Source organism: Pseudophryne corroboree, chromosome 4 (genome assembly GCF_028390025.1).
Source record: "Pseudophryne corroboree isolate aPseCor3 chromosome 4, aPseCor3.hap2, whole genome shotgun sequence".
In the NCBI taxonomy this organism is placed as follows: domain Eukaryota; kingdom Metazoa; phylum Chordata; class Amphibia; order Anura; family Myobatrachidae; genus Pseudophryne; species Pseudophryne corroboree.
In genome coordinates, this window is record NC_086447.1 from 182,643,033 (window position 1) to 182,663,720 (window position 20,688).

Here is a 20,688-nt window from a genome sequence, read left to right on the forward strand (position 1 = left end):
CGGAGAGACTCCATCTTGAATGTGAATCTTCTTAGGTAGAAATTGAGGGATTTTAGGTTCAGAATCGGTCTGACCGATCCGTCCGGCTTCGGGACCACAAACAGGCTCAAATAAAAGCCTTCTCCCTGTTGTGACGGGGGAACCTCGATAATGACCTGATTTTTGACACTTTTGTATTGCGTCGCATACTACCTCCCTGTCCGGCAGAGAAACTGGTAAGGCCGATTTGAAAAATCGTCGAGGGGGAACGTCTTGAAACTCCAATTTGTACCCCTGGGATACTATTTCTAATACCCATGGGTCCAGGTCCGAGCGAACCCAGAACTGACTGAAGTGTTTTAGACGTGCCCCCACCGGTGCGGACTCCCGCAAAGGAGCCCCAGCGTCATGCGCTGGATTTTGTAGAAACCGGGGAGGACTTCTGCTCCTGGGAACCTGCCACTGCCGGTGATTTCTTACCTCTTCCCCTTCCTCAAGTAGCAAGGAAGGAAGAACCTCGGCCGTTTCTGTATTTATTGGGCCGAAAGGACTGCATCTGATAGTGGTGTGTTTCTTTTAAGATAAAAATTATGACTTACCCGCGGTAGCCGTAGATACCAAGTCAGCGAGACCGTCACCAAACAAGACACCACCTTTATATGGTAGAGATTCCATGTTTTTCTTGGAGTCAGCATCAGCATTCCATTGATGAATCCACAAAGCTCGCCTTGCCGAGACTGCCATGGCATTGGCCTTTGATCCCAAAAGGCCTATATCTCTTGCCGCTTCCTTTAGGTAGACCGCAGCGTCCCTGATATAACCCAGCGTTAAGAGGATGCTATCCCTATCTAGGGTATCTATATCAAATGACAAGTTATCTGCCCACTTCTCGATAGCACTACTCACGCAGATGCAATTGTTGGTCTGAGCAGTGTACCTGTGGTGACATAAATGGATTTTAACGTAGTTTCCTGTCTACGATCCGCAGGATCCTTAAGGGCTGCCGTGTCAGGAGACGGGAGAGCCACCTTTTTTGACAACCGGGATAGAGCCTTGTCCACCATGGGTGGTGACTCCCACTTTTCTCTATCCCCAGAGGGAAACGGATACGCCGCCGGAATCCTTTTGGGAATTTGAAACTTTTTGTAAGGATTTTCCCAAAGCTTTTCAAAAAGAGTGTTCAGTTCATGAGAGGGAGGAAACGTTACCTCAGGTTTCTTTCCCTTGTACATACAGACCCTTTTATCTGGGACAGCAGGGTCTTCAGAGAAATGTAATACATCTTTTATCGCCACAATCATGTACTGAATGATCTTTGCCAATTTTGGATCTAATCTAACATCACTATAATTGACACTGGAGTCGGTGTCCGTGTCGGTATCCGTGTCTGCCGACTGGGCAAACAAACGTTTTTGTGACCCCGAGGGGGTCTGAACTTGTAATAAACACATCCTACACAGATTTCCTCCATGCCTGGTTCTGAGATTCAGATATATCTAATCTCTTGGTAATAAGAGCCACATTAGCATTTAAAGCATTCAACACATTTACCCAATCAGGAGTCGGTGGTGCCGACAGGGTCACCCCCACAGCCGTTTGTGTGCCTAATACAGTCTCCTCCTGGGAAGAGCACTCAGCCTCAGACATGCCAACACACGTGCAGAAAACAACCACAAACACACTGGGCACATAGGGGACAGACCCACAATAAAGCCTGTCAGAGAGACACAGAGGAAGTTTGCCAGCTCACAACCCAGCACTTAAAACTGGTTCTGAAACAGTTACAGAATGTCCCAGACCTGCAGCGCTTTTATAATAACTTATATTGCACCAAAAATCACTGTGCCCCCCCCCCCGTTTTGCACCGTTACTTGTACAGCAGTGTGAGGAAGGACCAGCGTCTCTGCAGCTTCTGTGAAGAGAAAATGGCGCTGATATGAGCTGTGAGGACTAAGCCCCGCCCCCATAATGGCACGCTTCTGCCCCGCTATTTTTCAAAATCTTTATACTGGCGGGGGCTAGGACAGTGGCTTGGCACCTTGTCCCCTCTTGTCAGTCACTTTTTTAGAGGTGTATATGCTGCCCAGGGCAGCCCCCCCCCCCCCCCCCGCGCACTGCACCCTGTAGTGCCGCTGAGTGTGGGAGCATGGCGCGCCGCACGGCCGCTGTGCGGTACCTCTGAAGCCGTCACTGAAGACTTCTGTCTTCTTCTACTCACCTGACTTCTGGCTCTGCAAGGGGGGTGACGGCTGGCTCTGGTAATGAGCCCCTAGGCGTACCTGGTGATCAAACCCTCAGGAGCTAATGGTGTCCTGTAGCCAAGAAGCAGAGCCTTTAACTCACTGGAAGTAGGTCTAACTTCTCTCCCCTAAGTTCCACGAAGCAGGGGGATTGTTGCCAGCAGATCTCCCTGAAAATAAAAAACCTAACATAAAGTCTTTTCAGAGAAACTCAGTAGAGCTCCTCAGAGTGCATCCAGTCTGCCTGGGCACAAGTCTAAAACTGGAGTCTGGAGGAGGGGCATAGAGGGAGGAGCCAGTTCACACCCTTTTAAAGTCTTAAAGTGCCCATGTCTCCTGCGGATCCCGTCTATACCCCATGGTTCTTATGGTATCCCCAGCATCCTCTAGGACGTATAAGAAATACTGGTTTTCACCTATCAGCTCCTGTCTAAACCTAGCTTTCATCTGACTATCTGCTTCTGTCTATAGCCTGGCTTTCACCTGACTATCCGCTCCTCTCTAGAACCTGGCTTTCACCTGACTATCCATTCCTGTCTAGAACCTGGCTATCCGCTCTAGTCTAAAACCTGTTTTTCATCTGAATATCCACTCTTGTCTATTACCTGGCTTTCACCTGACTATCCGCTCCTGTCTAGAACCTGGCTTTCACCTGACTATCTGCTCTTGTCTAGAACCTGGTTTTCATCTGAATATCCACTCCTGTCTATTACCTGGCTTTCACCTGACTATCCGCACCTGTCTAGAACCTGGCTTTCACCTGACTATCCATTCCTGTCTAGAACATGGCTTTCATCTGACTATCCACTCATGTCTATTACATGGATTTCCACCTGCTCCTGGTTTTCTTTTTGCGTGTAACCTCATTGTTCTGAGACTGCTATTTATTCAGCTACAGTAAACAGATACATTTTATTATTATACCTACGATTTGAATGTTCCCTACATCATAGAACCTAGACTCAGACTTAATACTTGGATTCAATGCTTCAGTGCTTCTTTTCCAAGGCACCCACAAACACAACAATAAACGGAGAATGGAATAGGCCTATTACAAACATTGAGATATAGAGATATATCTATGGGGTGTATTCAATAGATGTCGGATCCTTTCTGACATAAAGGATCCGACATCTAGTCGGATTGACAATGACATTGTCGGAAACGGAGCTAAAACCTGTCGGATTTGGGCGCATTTCTGACAAAACACGTGGGTCTGCACTTTAAGCCATCATTGAGGCATCATTCAATAGGTCGGAACCTCTTCCGACCTAAAAAAGTCGAAAACTGGCGTCTTACCTACAAGACGGCAGTTTCCGACAAGAATTGAATACACCCCATTATCTCCATCTTGTGGGTGGTCAAATGTAATCAATCACCATTCTTCAATTTAACTCTGATTTATTTTCAGAAACATTTCTCATATATATATATATATATATATATATATATATATATACTCACAAACTTCTTTTATTTAAAAGATCTAACATAATCTTTCCACAAACCTTTTGTCAGACTTTACAACTCATAGTAGACATTAAATATCAATGTTTTAAGATATCCTACAAACATTTCTCACAATTGTCTTTGTTTGTGACAAGTGGAACAAGACATCAAAACAAATGCAGGAACATTTTAACAAATTAATAACAGACCAATCAAAAACATTTAATATTATAAATATATACGTCTATACTTTTTACTGCCACCACTAACCTCCTTTGTAGTGATCAGTAAAGCACTTTTTATCATATTATCTTCATAGTGGTTCATATTTGGGAATATACTGGTTCCTTGGTCATAAACCATTTCCAATTACCTCATCTCACTGTATGCTTAAACTAAAAACTTAAAAAAAAAAAAAAAAGTTGGCTTGTGAATACAAAAATAAAATAAAGTAAAAATCTTCAAAGTTTGGTTAAATTAACATAACTTGATGTTTCCTTATAAACTGTTATGTAAAGTAATAGGTCCCCTGAATGTTGTATGGTGCTAATTTATCATATAAATACATTTTATTAAGATGATAGCACTGGAAAGATATTTTGGCTAATATTTAATGCAGTTTTTTTTCACCGTAATGCTTAACAAATAGGCCTACATACCCACATGAACTATAAATCCCCAATGTTCAGGCAAGTGAGGGGTCTATTCATGAAGCAGTGAAAAGTGTGGTGAAGTGAGCCAGTGGAGAAGTTGCCCATGGTGACCAATCAGCATTGAAGGAACATTTATAATTTGCATACTATACAATTGTACGGAGCAGCTGGTTATTTGCCATGGGCAACTTCTCCACTGGCTCACTTCTCCACTCTTTTCACTGCTACATGAATAGGCCCCATACACATCTTTGTATTCACATATGCTATTTGCCTTCACATAGGGGGCAGTCTAAGCGCTGATCCTGGCGCACAAGCGCAGGTAAGCCACATGACTGCTGCCAGCAGCATCTACAGAGCCTATCAGTTTACACTGCCAGCTGTGTGCAGGCACAGTAAGGTGTATACATGCTGAATGTGACATGAATATACAATGTGTCACTAGCCCTAAAGTGTAACGGTCTACTAAGAGATTTGAAAGTTGCTGGGATTTAAGGAATAAAATTACAGGTGTAAATAAATTTTTGAGTTAGATATTAAAAACACACAAAAAATATCCTTTGGTTGCATAGATAAAATTATCTTCCACACTTTCTGATTCTTTTCGGTACAGTCCGGTTCATAAAGGATTCTTAAACATTAATAACAACCATTACAACACTGTAGAATGTTATCCTCTTAATGCAGAATCTCAGGTTAACGAAACAATGACAAATAGCTATCTTGTGTTATAATTCACTTTAACATGTTATGTGCGAAACATAGTTTTACTTTTGTCCTTGTTGCAATGAGTTGTTTCCTAAATAACACACTAAATACAATATAAAATATGCTGTACAGTTGATACTAAATGTGGTATAATATAGTGTATTTAAAGAAGCAGTCTAAACAGTTGTGCCCCATGTGGTATTGTGCTACAATATCACAAATAATGAGGACGGTCACTTGGAACTGTCATTTTGGAAAAGTGTAACAATATAATTTAGGGTTAAAATTATTTTTGTTAAGACTATATGGGGTGTATTAATTTGTCGTCAATGTGCGGTTGTGCACATCAGAATCAGTATGCATTGCCAGTGGTCAGGATCCTGGTGGTCAGGAGACCGACGCCAAAATCCCAACAGCCGGAATCCCGACAGGGGGTGCAGCGAGTCCCCTCACGGCCTCGCTGCGCTGGTCATGCATTTGTGAAGATCGAATTCCCCCTCCGGAGGTGGCATGGACCACCACCCAAGTGGGAATTTAGGGCTGCGTTCGGGATTCCGTTAGCTGGCATTTCCCCTGCTGTTGGGATTCCGGCGTCGGCTTCCTGAATGTCGGGATCCTGACAGCCAGCAACTTGACTGCATCCCTGCACATCACTGATAATTACAGCAGCCCAACACTGTAGATTAACCTGCGCACCTTTATGAAGTGCAAGGGAAAATGTGCAATGGTGGCTGCGAGGTGTCAGAGAAGCGGTCAGAACAATGGCACTTTGTGACCTTCACCAGTCTCCTATGCTGTGAGATCTTCCAACATAGGGGAATATGTACTGTATCAAACCTCTAAAGAGGACAAGCGGAGGTTTCCCATAGCAACCAATCAGATTCTAGCTATCATTTCCTAGTACAGGCCTGGCCAACCCATGGCTCTACAGCTCTTGTAAAACTACAAGTCCCAACATGCTCTGTCACACTGTTTTGTTAGGGAATGCTAAAATTATAGCAGAGCATACTGGGATGTGTAGTTTTACACCAACTAGAAAGCCACAGGTTGGCCAGGCCTGGCCTAGTACATTCTATAAAATGATAGCTAGAATCTGTCGACTTTAGAAGGATTGATACATGTCACCATAAAGAGAACACAGAAACCCACTTTGATTTAATGTGGGGGGAAAGAATCTCAGATGGATTCTATGGGACACCTAAATGTGTATGCAGTAAGAAATAACAATGACTGCTACTTTAACAGACCTATATTGTACTATAAACTGTACAGAAGGTGTTACTTGTCTAATTGCTCTCAAGAAAACATTATAAGCTGATTTTTTTTTTCTACACAGGACTGGTCCTAGGATGTACAGTTCAAGGAAAGTAACACTTATGAATACTTCTATTACCTTGACTATTTGTAACCATTGTTGCTGCTACGGACCTGCAACTGTCTACTAGCAGCAAAGGGGTTAACAAAAATAGTTTGTGACACTTTTTTCTTAACTGTTCCACAATAGTCTTCTATGGAACAAAGGGGGTCTCAAAATTTGTCATTGTTTTTAATTCGGTGAAAGTCTTAGTGCTCTCCTTCAAAGAAGAATGATCAGTGTTCAAGCTTTCCTCCAAGTTATACTGCCTTGTTTTCCAGTATTTCCAGCCTTTTGGGGCCTCCGTTAGGACTCTGCTGTGCAATCCAGCTGGTGGTGGTGGCAGTGGAGTCATGAAATGATTTTCATTTTCACCAATTTCATTTATATTCTCCACAAGACTTGCAGCAATAACACCCTGGGGCATTACCTCTGTAACACTGCTATTAAAAGACAACAACGGAGCCTCACAGTCATCGAAGGAAGGAGGAAGACTTTCAGGCACATTCACGGAACTTCTTTCTTCAGCTATACTGGACTCTTTGCAATCACTACTTGCCACATCACCCCAGCTTCCCATTTCCACTGAAGGCGGTGGGAAGTCTTTATTTTCCCTATGCTTTAGACCCCTGAGATAGTGTTTTTTTTGGTGCATCCCGAAGGCAGCAGCTGTCTTGCAGATTTTGGAGCAGTGGACACAAACAAACCCTTTTGCATTTCGTTCGGCTAAATGTCTTTGCTCGTGGTTATTTTTTGTACAAAGGTACAGGAATTGCTGGGAGCAGAACTGACAGTCATACATTTTCTCTCCAGTGTGTATCCTCTCGTGCTTTTTCAGCGTCTCATTTAGCATAAACGACTTGCTGCAGTACTGACACATGTAGTTCTTCGCACCCTGGTGGATGCGTTCATGTTTGTTTAAGTTCCCAGGGAAGGAGAAACACTTCCCACATGTCTTGCATGTGTAAGGCTTCTCACCGGTGTGACAACGCATGTGGACCTTCAATGTTGAAGGATTCCGAAAAGATTTTTGACACAGCTCGCAAAAACAAGGACCACTGTCTATTTGCCAATCTGTATTATCCATTTCCTCCTCAACGTCTTTTTCAGGACATTCAAGGTCTGCTGTCTCCAGAATTTCATCTCTGCCGTTTTCTTCAACAGCCTCCCCGGAAGAGCATTTTGTCTCTTCTTCGTTTACATTCACCTCAGTAGGTCTTGGTCTACTGTGTTTTTTCCTTTTCTTCAGTTTCCTAAATTTCTTAAAGTGCTTAGACTTCTTTTTGGGCTTGTAGTTGTAATAAGGTCTCCATGGTTTGTCAGACACATCTTGGTCACTGGTATCATCACACATCTCTTCCATTTTGACATTCTCTGATCTACGACGACGGTTGGAACTCCTCTCCTTCTTTTCATCAGAATCTGACCATGCTCTCTCTGATTTGGACTCAGAGTGTTTTGGCCTTCCGCTTTTCCTGAAAAACAATGATGAACCAGAGATTTGCCTTTTTACCAAAGCCTCGCTTCCAATTTTTACTGTTATCTGGCAAAGGGGAGCAATTCCACTGTTTACCAGAGTCCCAGGTAGGGCTGGTTTAGCAATGTAAGTTTCTGTTTTATTCCCTTCCCGTATAACGCTTTTGTTCTTTTTTGAAGAAGTGGCAGGAAGAAACAGTTCCCTCCCTTCCTGGCGAGAGTCTCCTACTTTGCTGCCTTCAGTCCTTTCCTCCTCTTTCGTGGTCCTCGTATCTGCTGCTTCAGAGTTATTTCTCTGACAGACATCCTCTTTTTCTGGTGTTACAATGGTCCTACTGTGATTCCAACCTATTTCATTTGCTGCTGCTGTCCCAGTCACAGCATTTCCGTGCACTATCACAGAAGATACCCTGCTGCTATGCATAATCACTGATGGAGCCGAAGTGGTAGAGTTAATGACGGTAGGAATATTCTGATTTTCACCAAATAAAGGACTGACTGTATCATCACAATCTTTTGGTGTGGAGTCTACAGTCTGCGAAGGAGAATTACAATTCCTAGCAGGCAAATCGCTGGCCTGTCTCTCTGACTGTAACACGTGAAATGGCCAAGTGTCCTGGTTTGTAGTTGTACTTGCCTCACTCTGTGATGGTGGATCCAATGGACAAGAAAAGTTCTCCTGGTTTTCTAATCCAAAAGGCTGGGAGTTGAGAGTACTCTGAACAATGGCAGCTGTGCTGAAAGAGCTGTTACCTTGGAAATGTATTCCTGGGAGCTCCGTGGACTCACTTACAGAACTCTTCAAGGGCGCCCTTTTGCACTTCATTGGCAATAGTCTGTAGAGTTTGTAGGGATAAATACTAGACTTGAGGCCTCTATTGTTTGCTTTATTGCCCACCCCCAGTCTTGGATCAATCCCATGGGAAGATTTCTGATGATTTTTGAGGATGTAATACGTCATGAATGTTTCCAGGCAGAATATACACTGATATCGCCTGTCTCCTGTGTGCCAAATTTCATGTTTGGTTCTATATTCTGCCAAGGCGAACACTTTGCTACAGTAATGGCAAGGATATGATTTTCTCCAAGAATGAACGTTTGAATGACGCCGAAGACTTGACAGAGTCACATAATTCCTCTTGCACACAATGCAGACGTAGAATATCTTGCCATCCACTATCTTCACAAAATGATCTGTTCCAGGCGAGGAGCCATGCAAAAGGGAGTTCTGGTCAGATGATGGATCTGCCGAGGTGTCCTGTGAAAGACTGTTGGGCAACCTCACATCTTTCTCTGTGTGCACCACTTTGAAACAGATCTGTTCGTGCCTCTGCAGGCGTTTAAAATGTGCAAAACCTTTACTGCAATTCTTGCAGTTAAATGTCTCTTGGAGCCTATTAGGAAGTGGATACAGGCCAGGATCGTAGTACGATGGTGGGACAGACGGGTTGCTTGGAGGAAGTTGCACTAAGAGGCTTTCATCTTCCCTTTCGCTGTAGAAATTAGGAGTGTTGGTGGCTGTCTGCTCCGCTGGGCAACTCATGCTGACTGTTGGAGTACAGCTCCCGATATTAGTCTGTGGAATAAAACTCTGAGTTTCAAGTACAGGCATGTCGTTAGCTGGTTTTGCCTCTTGGATGGAAGAAGCTGTGCAAGGCTTTGTGCTTTCCTTTTCACTTACATGGTTAAGATTACTGTCATGGTCAAACACAGAGTCTCTTTTGTACTGTGTCTCCCCAGACGACACTGCATACGAGTGCTCGGCCAGGGTATTCACCGGCTCCCCATCACTGCAGACACCATTCTCACAGTTACTCCCATGATGCACTTCTTCAGTCGGGCCTGTGCTCTTCTTAAAATTTGCTCTCAAATCCAGAGGGGAGTAACCATTTACTTCAGTTTCCAGAATAGAAAACGCATTGGTTATCCTTGGTCCACTTGCCACCGCAGGGTCATCTCCCTTTTTGTCAACAGCCTCTGATTTCAAACCATTTTGTTCTCGATAAAATGTAGTTGGCAGGTTTTCCGCGGGTTCTGCGTGGCATGGAACAGCGGCGGCAGACGTTTTCTTCAGAGTCCTGATGTTTTCTAAAAAGGTTATTCCTAATTTTTTACCAGCATCCGCCAGATCCGTAAGCGTCTCCTTTTTCTTCACAGCAATCTTAGCGCTGTATATAAAATTTAGTATCTCTGTAAATGTGTCTGCTTTGAAATCTGTGAGCTCCAAGACATGTCCTTGGATTAAGATGTTCTGGCTCCGGAACTGGTTCCTAAAATACAGGCTGGAGGCTGCCAGTACATTTCTGTGTGCCTTAAATTTGGTGTCTTCAACCACGATGGTGACATCACATAAGAACCCTTGCATACGTTGCTCATTTAAGCTACAAAGAAGGCTCTCTCCATGAAGACAGTCTGCTATGTCTTCGGAAGTGCACATTCTGATCTAGGCATGGGAATCTGCAAAAGAAGCACAAAAAAAAAAAAAAAATTAGTTGACATAAACATGACCATATACCCCCTGCATATCATGTCAATGTGGGCCTGATTCAGAGGCGATGTTCCCGCTGCTGAGCGATCATTTGCTATTGCGCACTTGTGAACCAAAATGTCCGAAGGTGTTAGCTAACATTTGAGAAGAGGTTTATGATCTATGAACGCTTCAGGAGGTTAGAGAGTGGGAGGTGACCTAAAGTGAGTGCAAAAAGGGTCTGTTTCAATGGCGTGTTATGGGAGTGTCACGGGCAGAGTCAGACTGGCCCACAGGGGAACCCATATAGGAAGTGGGAAGACAGAACAGACAATACGTCTTTTCTGGGGCACACTTTTGATTATGTTAATATGAATTAAAACTTAGCTTTTAATACATCACACTTAGAAATTAGAGGAACAGACATGGACATACTTAAGTTTTGGTATAAATACCAAGTTTGGAGAGAAATTGGCGTGTAAGCGAAAATGTGGTTTTCCTTATGCTGTATTGTATTTCTTCCCTATATAATGGGGAATGTTAGTAGCAAAAACGCCCACTGGGCTCAGAATATACTCCAGTATTGTATGTGACGCTCAACTGAATGTATAGCCTCTGATTTTGTGAGGTGGCAGAATCTCAGGCTCACAGGGGAACTCCCCTCCTCACCTCTTCCTCTAGGGATCAGGTTCCAGTTTGTGCACTTGAATTGTACATTATACATGTGTTAAATTATACTGCATAGGACTATGGTGGTTTTTTTACAGTGCATTGCCGTTACTAATCTAGTACATTATCATGCATGCACTAGCAGGATTTACTATTATATCTTTATCAAGGGGTACAGTCTATGCACTCTTTGCACAGACCATGGAGCCTGAAATTGGGTTCCTCAGCGCTCGTACACTCCATCGCAAGGTGGAGCATAAAGGGAAGGCTGAGATTAGTATTTGTATATTTCAGCAATCACTATTGGGAAAGCGGTTGTGATCACGGCTGCATCGCCAACCAGCTCTGAATCAGGGCCTGTGTTATAAAACACTACAGCAATTGTTCTGTCTGTGTCTAACCCGTGTGAAACAAGGAATGCTGTTAGGGAATACACTCATTAGCCAGGAAACAAAAACTGAAGACAGGTAAAAGGAAAATTATTTTGTTGTATCTATATAAGCAATTGCAAAAGCTAGATCATTGAAAACTACACTCCATAGATGATATTCTAAGGGTACACTATTATTCCCTGCGAAGGGTGCAAGTTGCTGTTGCAGCTCGTGTTAACGTTGCAACGGCACCCGAACTCGCACCCCCTTCTAGTGCCGGATCTGCACATTTTTGCTTGCAGTCCTATCCTATGGGGCTGCGAACAAAAATTTGCGAGTCAGTACCGTAAGTGCACTTACTCGCATACACAAATTCACCCCTATGGATACCAAGACTTGAGTTAAACTCAAATCGCCCGTATTTACACCAACATTGCGTGCACAGATAAAAGTTTATATATCTATTCCATATGCAATGTAGCACGCAGCTATGTGACTGTGTTCTCCCTACCCATACTCTGCTTTATAGACATCATCATTATAAGTACAACTCTTGCACAAACCTCTTCAAGAAACATGTATAAAAGCAGGCATATTCCGCACTTCCACAACACTGTATAGCCCATAATTCCATCGACATCCTCACTGAAGGTGTGTACACACGGTGAGATTTCAGCCATGCCTGATTCTCACTATGCGATGTGGACTGTGGTCGGTATCGCAAGCCTAGATGACTGTGCTTGTGATATTGGCTATGTGCGATTTTATGAATTATTTATTATCAGTTATTTATATAGCACACATATTCCGCAGCGCTTTACAGAGAATATTTGCCCATTCACATCAGTCCCTGCCCCAGTGGAGCTTACAATCTATATTCCCTATCACATGTACACACAGACACATTCATGCTAGTGTTTATTTTTTTGTTGGGAGCCAATTAACCTACCAGTATATTTTTGGATTGTGGGAGGAAACCGGAGTACCCGGAGGAAACCCACGCAAGTACGGCAAGAATATACAAACTCCACACAGTTAGGGCCATGGTGGCAATCGAACCCATGACCTCAGTGCTGTGAGGCAGTAATGCTAACCATTACCCCATCCGTACTGCCCTTTTGGCTAAGTGTCAATTTTGACTATACTTTTATACTAGTCAAAATTGACTTGCCTGCACAGCCTATCTAGGCTTGCGATACCGACCTTGCGGGACCGCGCATCAGTATCGCCCGGTGACTTTCACCTTGCGATGTGCATTAACTTTCCTTGTGATTTTGACTATATAGTCAAAATCGCATGCAAGAATCTCACCGTGTGAGCTTGACCTACATACGAGTAAGCCTCAACAACCAGTTACACACCTTCAGCTACAGGTGAAGATGCAGTTGCACACTGATAAGCATTACCTGCGGTTCAGCTGCAGAGCATTATTTATTTATTATTATAAGTTTCTTATATAGCGCAGCAAGTGCTGCGCTTTATAATTGTACACAATGATAAAACAAAACTGGGTAATAACAAACAGTCATAGAGGAAGGAAGGTCCTGCTCGCAAGCTTACAATCTATAGGGAAATAGGCATTGATACACAAGGATAGGTGCTATCTATTGCATAGTTGTCCACCGGAATGCAAAGGTTCTAAGTGTGCTGCCTGATATCACATCACAGCAATGATGAAGCATTAACAGATCGAAGACATGTAAAGGTGGGTACACACTATTAGATATATCTGCAGATCAATTGATCTGCAGATATATCTATGTACGGATCGGGCAGTGTGCTGTGCATACACACAGCCCGATCCGTCGGGGGACTGACGTCATGAACTGGGCGGGCGCTCGCGCCCGCCCAGTTCACCTGTCAATCACCGCCGGCCGCCGCAGCATGTGTACGGGCGGTCGGACGACCGCCCCGTACACACACAGCGACGGGCCAATATATCGTTAGATATATTGGCTGTCGGCTGTGCTGCGCGGCCGAAGCGATACGTCTGTGAACGACGCAGTTCACAGACGTATCGCCCGTACACACTGGCCGACGGTCCCGCGATGTATCGGCCGTTCAAGAGAACGGCCGATACATCGACCAGTGTGTACGGGCCTTAAGATTTGTCGACAAATCAGACTTGCATTGTAAGCTCCACTTGCGAATGTAAGCTTCAAGTGGGCAGAGACTGTTGTGATTGATCGAATATTCTCTGTGCAATGGACGTGATTCATGTTTGTGAAAAAAATAAAAAAAGCCAGTAAATGGGTAAAACTATGCTGCAATGCAGGTGGGGCAGGTGTAACGTGCACAGAGATTTAGATTTGGGTGGGTTATAATTTTCTCTGAAGGGCAAATATTGTCAGCTTTTGCATGTAGCCCACAAATGTTAAGACAGCTTTATTTTTACACTGCCATTTAGATTTCATTTTGAACACACCCCACCCAAATCTAACTCTCTCTGCACATGTTACATCTGCCCCACCTGCAGTGCAACATGCTTTTGCCCAGTTGTTTGCTTTTTTGCTTTACTTACAAACATGAATCAGGCCTGATGCTGCATAATATGACTGGTGCTATCTAAAGGAAACAAAATCCCATGTTTGCATGTCAGCACAATAGGAGGTGGACAATTGCTCCCAGTACACATTCGCAGAGAATGATCGCAGAACCTCCCGTCAGAAGGTGCCAATCATAGTATGACCTTCCCCTCACCAATATCTTCATGCTGAAAACAAAATCTCATGTTTGCATGTTAACACATTAGGAGGCGCAAGTGTATCCAGTCTATGTTTTGCGAATTATTGCCTTTCCAGGCGCCTACCGTCAGAAGGTTCCAACATTCATATCACCTTCCACTCACCAGTCACAGATGTCGACGCAAGTCGCAAACACAAGACTGTCAACAAACACATACATGGATGCTGCAGCATCTGATTCAGAATCTGGCCCTTAATGTTACAGTGTAGACATGTTTGCACTTAAAAATAGGATCTTAAATACCTACCGGTAAATCCTTTTCTCGTAGTCCATAAGGGATATTGGGGACACATTAGTACGGTGGGGTATAGACGGGGTCCAAAGGAGCCAGTGCACTTAAATTTCTTCAACTGGGTGTGCTGGCTCCTCCCCTCTATGCCCCACCATCACAGGCAGTTATAGGTAAAACAGTGCCCAAAGGAGAAAGGACATACATGAGAGAAGAAACATAACAACAATAAGTGTGGTGAGATTTACACACCAGCACACCGTAACATAAACGGGCCAGCAATAGCTGGCAACATAACAGCAACAGCAGAACAGAGAACCTGCAGAAAGTCACCGCACAGAGGCGGGCGCCCAATATCCCTTATGGACTACGAGAAAAGGATTTACCGGTAGGTATTTAAAATCCTATTTTCTCTAGCATCCATAAGGGATATTGGGGAGACTTCGTACGATGGGGATGTCCCAAAGCTTCCAGAACGGGCGGGAACGTGCAGAGACATCTGCAGCACCGCCTGCCCAAACTGGGTATCCTCTTTGGCCAGGGTATTAAAATTGTAGAACTTCACAAAGGTGTTCTTCCCCGACCAGGTAGCCGCTCGGCACAGTTGCAGGGCCGAGACACCACGGGCAGCCGCCCAGGAAGACCCCACCGATCTTGTAGAGTGGGCCTTCAGAGACTGTGGAACAGGTAAGGCCGCCGACACATAGGCCTGATGGATCGTAACCTGAAGCCAACGAGCAATGGACTGCTTCGAAATAGGGCAACCCTTTTTCTGTGCATCATACAGCACGAACAAGGAATCCGTCTTTCTGATCCGAGCCGTCCTCTTGACATAGATCTTCAAGGCTCGCACCGCATCCAATGCCTCTGGAGGGGCAGAAGTGTCAGAACTGGATGGGATCACACTAGGTTGATTCAAATGAAACGCGTAGACTACCTTCGGCAGGACCTGCTGTCTAGTTCTGAGCTCCGCTCTGTTTTCGTAAAAGACCAAGTAAGGACTTTTACACGATAAGGCCCCCAATTCCGAGACACACCTAACCGAAGCCATGACCAGTAACATCACTGTCTTCCACGTGAGGTACTTGTCATCCACCGTCATCAGAGGTTCAAAAAAGGAAGACTGCAGAAATCGTAACACCACATCCAAATCCCAAGGTGCCGTAGATGGCACAAACGGAGGTTGTATGTGAAGCACCCCTTGCAAGAAGGTCTGAACTTCAGGCAGCATAGCCAACTTCTTTTGGAAGAAGATCGAAAGAGCTGAAATCTGGACCTTAATGGATCCCAGCTGTAAGCCTTTATCCACTCCAGCCTGCAGGAAACAAAGGAATCTACCCAAGTGGAATTCGGCAGTTGGAAATGTGTGTTCCTCGCACAAGGAGACATATCTCCGCCAGATATTATGATAGTGTTTTGACATCACAGGTTTCCTAGCTTGCACCATAGTGGCAATGACCTTTTTGGAAAGTCCCTTCTGAGCTAGAATGTTCCGCTCAACCTCCATGCCGTCAATCGAAGCAGCCATAAGTCCGGGTAGACGAACAGACCTTGCTGAAGAAGATCCCTTCTTACTGACAGAGGCCAAGGGTCTTCTATGGACATGCTCAGAAGATCCGCGTACCACACTCTCTGGGGCAAGCAGAATTGCTTGTACTCCTTGATGAAGGCTCCTCTTGAGCACCTTTGGGATCAACGGAATTGGAGGAAATACATAGACCAGCTGGTAAGGCAAAGACGACGTCAGTGCATCCACTGCGCACGCCTGAGGGTCTCTGGTTCGCAAACAATAGCAGCAAAGTTTTTTGCTGAGGCGAGACGCCATTATGTCGATCTGGGGGCAATCCTACCTGTCGATGATCTGTTGAAACACCTGAGGATGTAGGACCCACTCCCCTGGGTGGAGATCATGGCGACTCAGGAAGTCTGCTTCCCAATTGTCCACTCCCAGAATGAAGATTGTGGACAGTGGTCTTGCATTTCTTTCCGCCCAGAGGAGTATTCTTGATACTTCTCGCATACAGGCTCGGCTTTTTGTCCCTCCTTGTCGATTGATGTACACCACAGCCGTGGCGTTGTCCGACTGTACCTGAATTGCCTGATCCCGGAGCAGAAGGGAGGCCTGAATTAGAGCATTGTAGATAGCCCGAAGTTCCAGGATGTTGATCGGAAGTAGGGCCTCTTGGGCAGACCGCTTGCCCTGGAACTGCACCCCTTGGGTGACAGCTCCCCATCCTCTTAGACTAGCATCCGTTATGAGGAGGATCCCATCCTGATTCCCGAAGCGTCGACTTTCCCGGAGATTGTAAGACTGCAGCCACCACAGGAGTGAAATCCTGGCCTGGGGTGACAGTTGAATCATCCGGTGCATCTAAAGATGGGAACCGGACCACTTGTTCAGGATGTCCAATTGAAAGGGTCTGGCATGGAACCTTCCATACTGAATGGCCTCGGACGAGGCTACCATCTTTCCCAACAATCTTATGCAAATATGAATGGATACTCGAGTCGGTCGGAGAACCATGCAAACCATTTCCTGGAGACTTCTCACTTTGTCCTCTGGGAGGAACACTTTCTGCGCTACAGTATCCAGTAGCATTCCCAGAAACAGGAGCCGCTGAGATGGCTCCAGGTGGGACTTCTGTAGATTGAGGATCCACCATTGGTGTGACAGAAGGTGGATAGTGCGATCTATATGGAGCAGAAAAAGCTCTCTGGAACTCGCTTTTATCAGGAGATCGTCCAGGTAAGGGACCACGTTGACCCCCTGGACTCTGAGCTGGACGATCATTTCCGCCATCACCTTTGTGAACACCCTCAGAGCTGTAGACAGGCCGAAGGGTACCAACTGGAACTGGTAGTGATCGTTCAGCAGGGCAAACCTCAGATAGGCCTGATGAGGGGGCCAAATTGGGATATGGAGGTAGGCGTCCTTGGGACACTAGGAATTCCTGTTGTTCCAGGCCTGCGATCACTGCTCTCAAAGATTCCATCTTGAATTCAAAAACCTTTAGGTAATGATTCAAGGACTTCAGATTCAAAATTGGCCTTACAGACCCATCTGGTTTTGGCACTACGAACAGACTGGAGTAGTAACCTTGTCCTTGCTGTTGCAGGGGTACTGGAACAATGACTTGGGACTGGACAAACTTTGTGATGGCCAGTAGTAGCGTATCACGCATATTTTCCAAAGCTGGTAAGCTTGATTTAAAAAATCGTTGGGGAGGAGCACCGTCGTACTCCAGCTTGTAACCCTGAGAAATAAGGTGCCTTACCCAGGTGTCCTGGCAGGAACTTTCCCAGATGTGGCTGAAGTGATGTAACCAAACTCCCACCTCGAGATCCTCCCGGGGTGGGTGGGCACCGTCATGATGAGGTTTTTGCGGAAGTTGAACTGGTGCTCTGTTCCTGAGAGCCGGCAACTGCTGGTTTCTTAGGTTTACCTATAGTGCCTCTAGCTGCATTGGATGCACCTCTGGCCCTAGAACGAAATCTGGTAGACCGAAAGGACTGAGCAGACGGTCCCGCGTAGGTACGTCTAGCAGGCGGAGCCCCCAAGGGAAGAAACGTGGATTTCCCAGCAGTAACTATGGAGATCCATGCGACCAATTCGCCTCCGAAGAGCCATTCACCTGTAAAGGGGAAAGATTCCACACTGTGTTTGGAGTCAGCATCTGCAATCCACTGATGCAACCATATGGCTCTGCGTGCTAACACAGCCATAGCAGTGGTCCTAGCATTAATATTGCCAATCTCTTTTAGGGAGTCACAGAGGACTCTTGCTGTGTCCTGAATGTGTTTTAGGAAAGTTACCGTAGTAACCAGGATCATGTCACCCGAGAGACCCTCCTGAATTTGAGTAGCCCAGGAATGAATTGTATGTGTCATCCAGCAACCTGCAATGACCAGTCTTTGAGATATACCTGCAGCAATGTAGACAGATTTCATTGTGGTCTCAATTTTTCTATCCCCCGGGTCCTTTACTGTAAAAGAACCTGGAGCCGGGAGTACAACCTTCTTAGAGAGGCGAGAGACTGAGACGTCTACAGCCGAAGATTCTTCCCAGAACTTTCTGCCCTCAGGGGCAAAGGGGAATGTATGCAAAAACTGTTTTGACACCTGATATTTCTTATCTGGATTTTTCTAGGCTAGCTTAAATAAATCATCTAATTCTTTAGAATCAGGAAATGTGACTGTCAGTTTGTCTTGAGAGAGGAAAAATGACTGCTGATTTGCAGCGTCCTCTAGGGGGAGCTTTAGCACATCCCTTATAGCTAAAATGAGGGGTTCAATACCCTGTGTAGGAGTGGAATCCCTACCTATGGGATCCACATCGTCCCCATCATCCTGTATGTCATTATCAGTATCTGATAGAAGTGCAGGTAAAGCACGTTTATTTGGACCTGCAGTAGAGAGGGGGGATGGGGATCAGCAGCCCTGGCAGCTAGATCTGCTACTGCTTGTTGCAGTTCTTGTTTTTTGTGGGCATTTGCGGTGAGCTGAGATGACATATCAGACATCATAGTTTTGAATCCACCCAGCCAGGAAGGCTCGTGACCCTCCCCCACATTCTCCTTAACGTTTTGTGAGGACTGACTACACTGCTCACATGAAATGGAATCAGATGAGAGTGGGGAGAATCTGGTGTTACACATACTGCATAACTTGTGTTTTACCATGATGAAAAGTAAAGGGCCCCATACACTACTGCAACATGTCCATCTGACATGTCGCAGGCGATCGCTGGCGATCACCCCGGCAGCCTCCCGGGCGACAGGATCGCCCATGATACATTGTATGATGTCCTTTTGCATACGATGTATCTTGGGCGATCCTGGGCGATCCCAGCCACGCCTGCGGGCTCGGACCAGATTGAATGTGCAGCACATTCAATCTGGAGGATCCGATCCTCACAGGGCTGCGCATCGGATTGGATCGGATACACAGCCAAAATGCCCGATTTCATCCACTATATCGGTCCGAATGCCCGAATTGGGCTGAAATCGGGCACAATCGTTCTAGTGTATCAGGCCCTTGACACACAACAATACACACAACAATACACAGACCGTTTTTCAATGCAAGCCTGCCCTATTGCATGTGAGAGGATACACAGGAAGAGAAGGCACCAGCACACCCAACGCTAGAGAACCCCAGTGAGGCTGTCAGCGGTTTTATATCAGTGAAAACTGTTTGTTTACAACAATTTCCCCTTTAGGAATAAGTAATGTGCACAAATAGCGGCTCTCCCCCTAAACTACACCTGGTACCAGTGTTCCAGTGTGAGTCAGAGTCCGGAGGAGCTGTATGAGGCTGCTGCTGCTTATGCAGAGGAAGGCGCCAAAATGCCGCTGAGCCTACTCAGATGTAGCTCCGCCCCCCCCCGTAATGGCGCCGAAGCTACTGAATATATTTATACTAGCCATGTCTCCAAAACTGTAACCTCACATGAATGCTTAGTTCAGCCCACCGCTAGCCAGTTTTACACAGGGGCTATAGTGGGTCCCCCCCATGAGGGACCCGTATGCCTCACCCGTGTAACAGCCGCACCATGAACCGGGGGACCCTCCTAGCCGACGTTCATCTTGAGGTATCTGAGGGTGTGCGGCGTGCTGCGGTTGCGACAGCCAAGGCGCAGTGCCCCGCTGAACAAACAACCCCTCAGGACGGAAGTCCTACAGCGGGGAAGCGGCTCTGCGCCCCTGACTGAACAGCATCCGTAACAGTAACCTATATAGAAAACTACAGTAATTTAGCAAAATAGGACCTCATTAACAAACAACATGCAGTAAAGGTGCAGTACAAACTCCATTTTTGTTACATCACAAGTCTCAATTTGCTTTTACTAAAGTGTACTAGCTAATAGAAGGAGTGTAGTATGTGATGCCGGCGGTCGGACTCCCGACCGCCGGCATACTGACAGCTGGGCAAGCGCAAATGAGCCCCTTGTGGGCTCGCTGCGGGCACAGTGGCGCGCTACGTTATCTATTTTCCCTCCAGGGGGGTTGTGGACCCCCAAGAGGGAGAAAAGATGTCGGTATGCCAGCAGTCGGGATTCCATTGCCAGTATGGTGGTCGTCGGGAGCCCGGCCGCCGGCAACCTGAAGACCACCCAATAGAAGATGTGTGAAATCCATATTTCATTTTGCAGTGAAAGAGCAATCATGTGAGATAGAGGACGGAGAAGGCACATTGGGGGTAATTCTGAGTTGATCGCAGCAGGATTTTTGTTAGCAGTTGGGCAAAACCATGTGCACTGCAGGGGGGGCAGATATAATATGTGCAGAGAGAGTTAGATTTGGGTGTGGTGTGTTCAATCTGCAATCTAAATTGCAATGTAAAAATAAA

The 20,688-nt window shown here is 45.6% G+C and overlaps 1 protein-coding gene across 7 annotated transcripts in view; it reads right to left on the bottom strand.

Annotated features, from left to right (window-relative positions):
• Positions 1–4,984: 4,984 nt before the first annotated feature.
• The window catches only part of ZBTB38 (zinc finger and BTB domain containing 38), a 93,804-nt gene continuing 78,100 nt past the window's right edge, over positions 4,985–20,688 (bottom strand). For all 7 annotated transcript variants that reach the window (XM_063915628.1, XM_063915625.1, XM_063915629.1 and 4 more), the window contains exon 2: positions 4,985–10,316. In XM_063915628.1, coding sequence (XP_063771698.1) covers positions 6,538–10,296 — 3,759 coding nt within the window. In that variant the 5' untranslated portion in view covers positions 10,297–10,316 and the 3' untranslated portion in view covers positions 4,985–6,537. The remainder of the gene's footprint in view (positions 10,317–20,688) is intronic.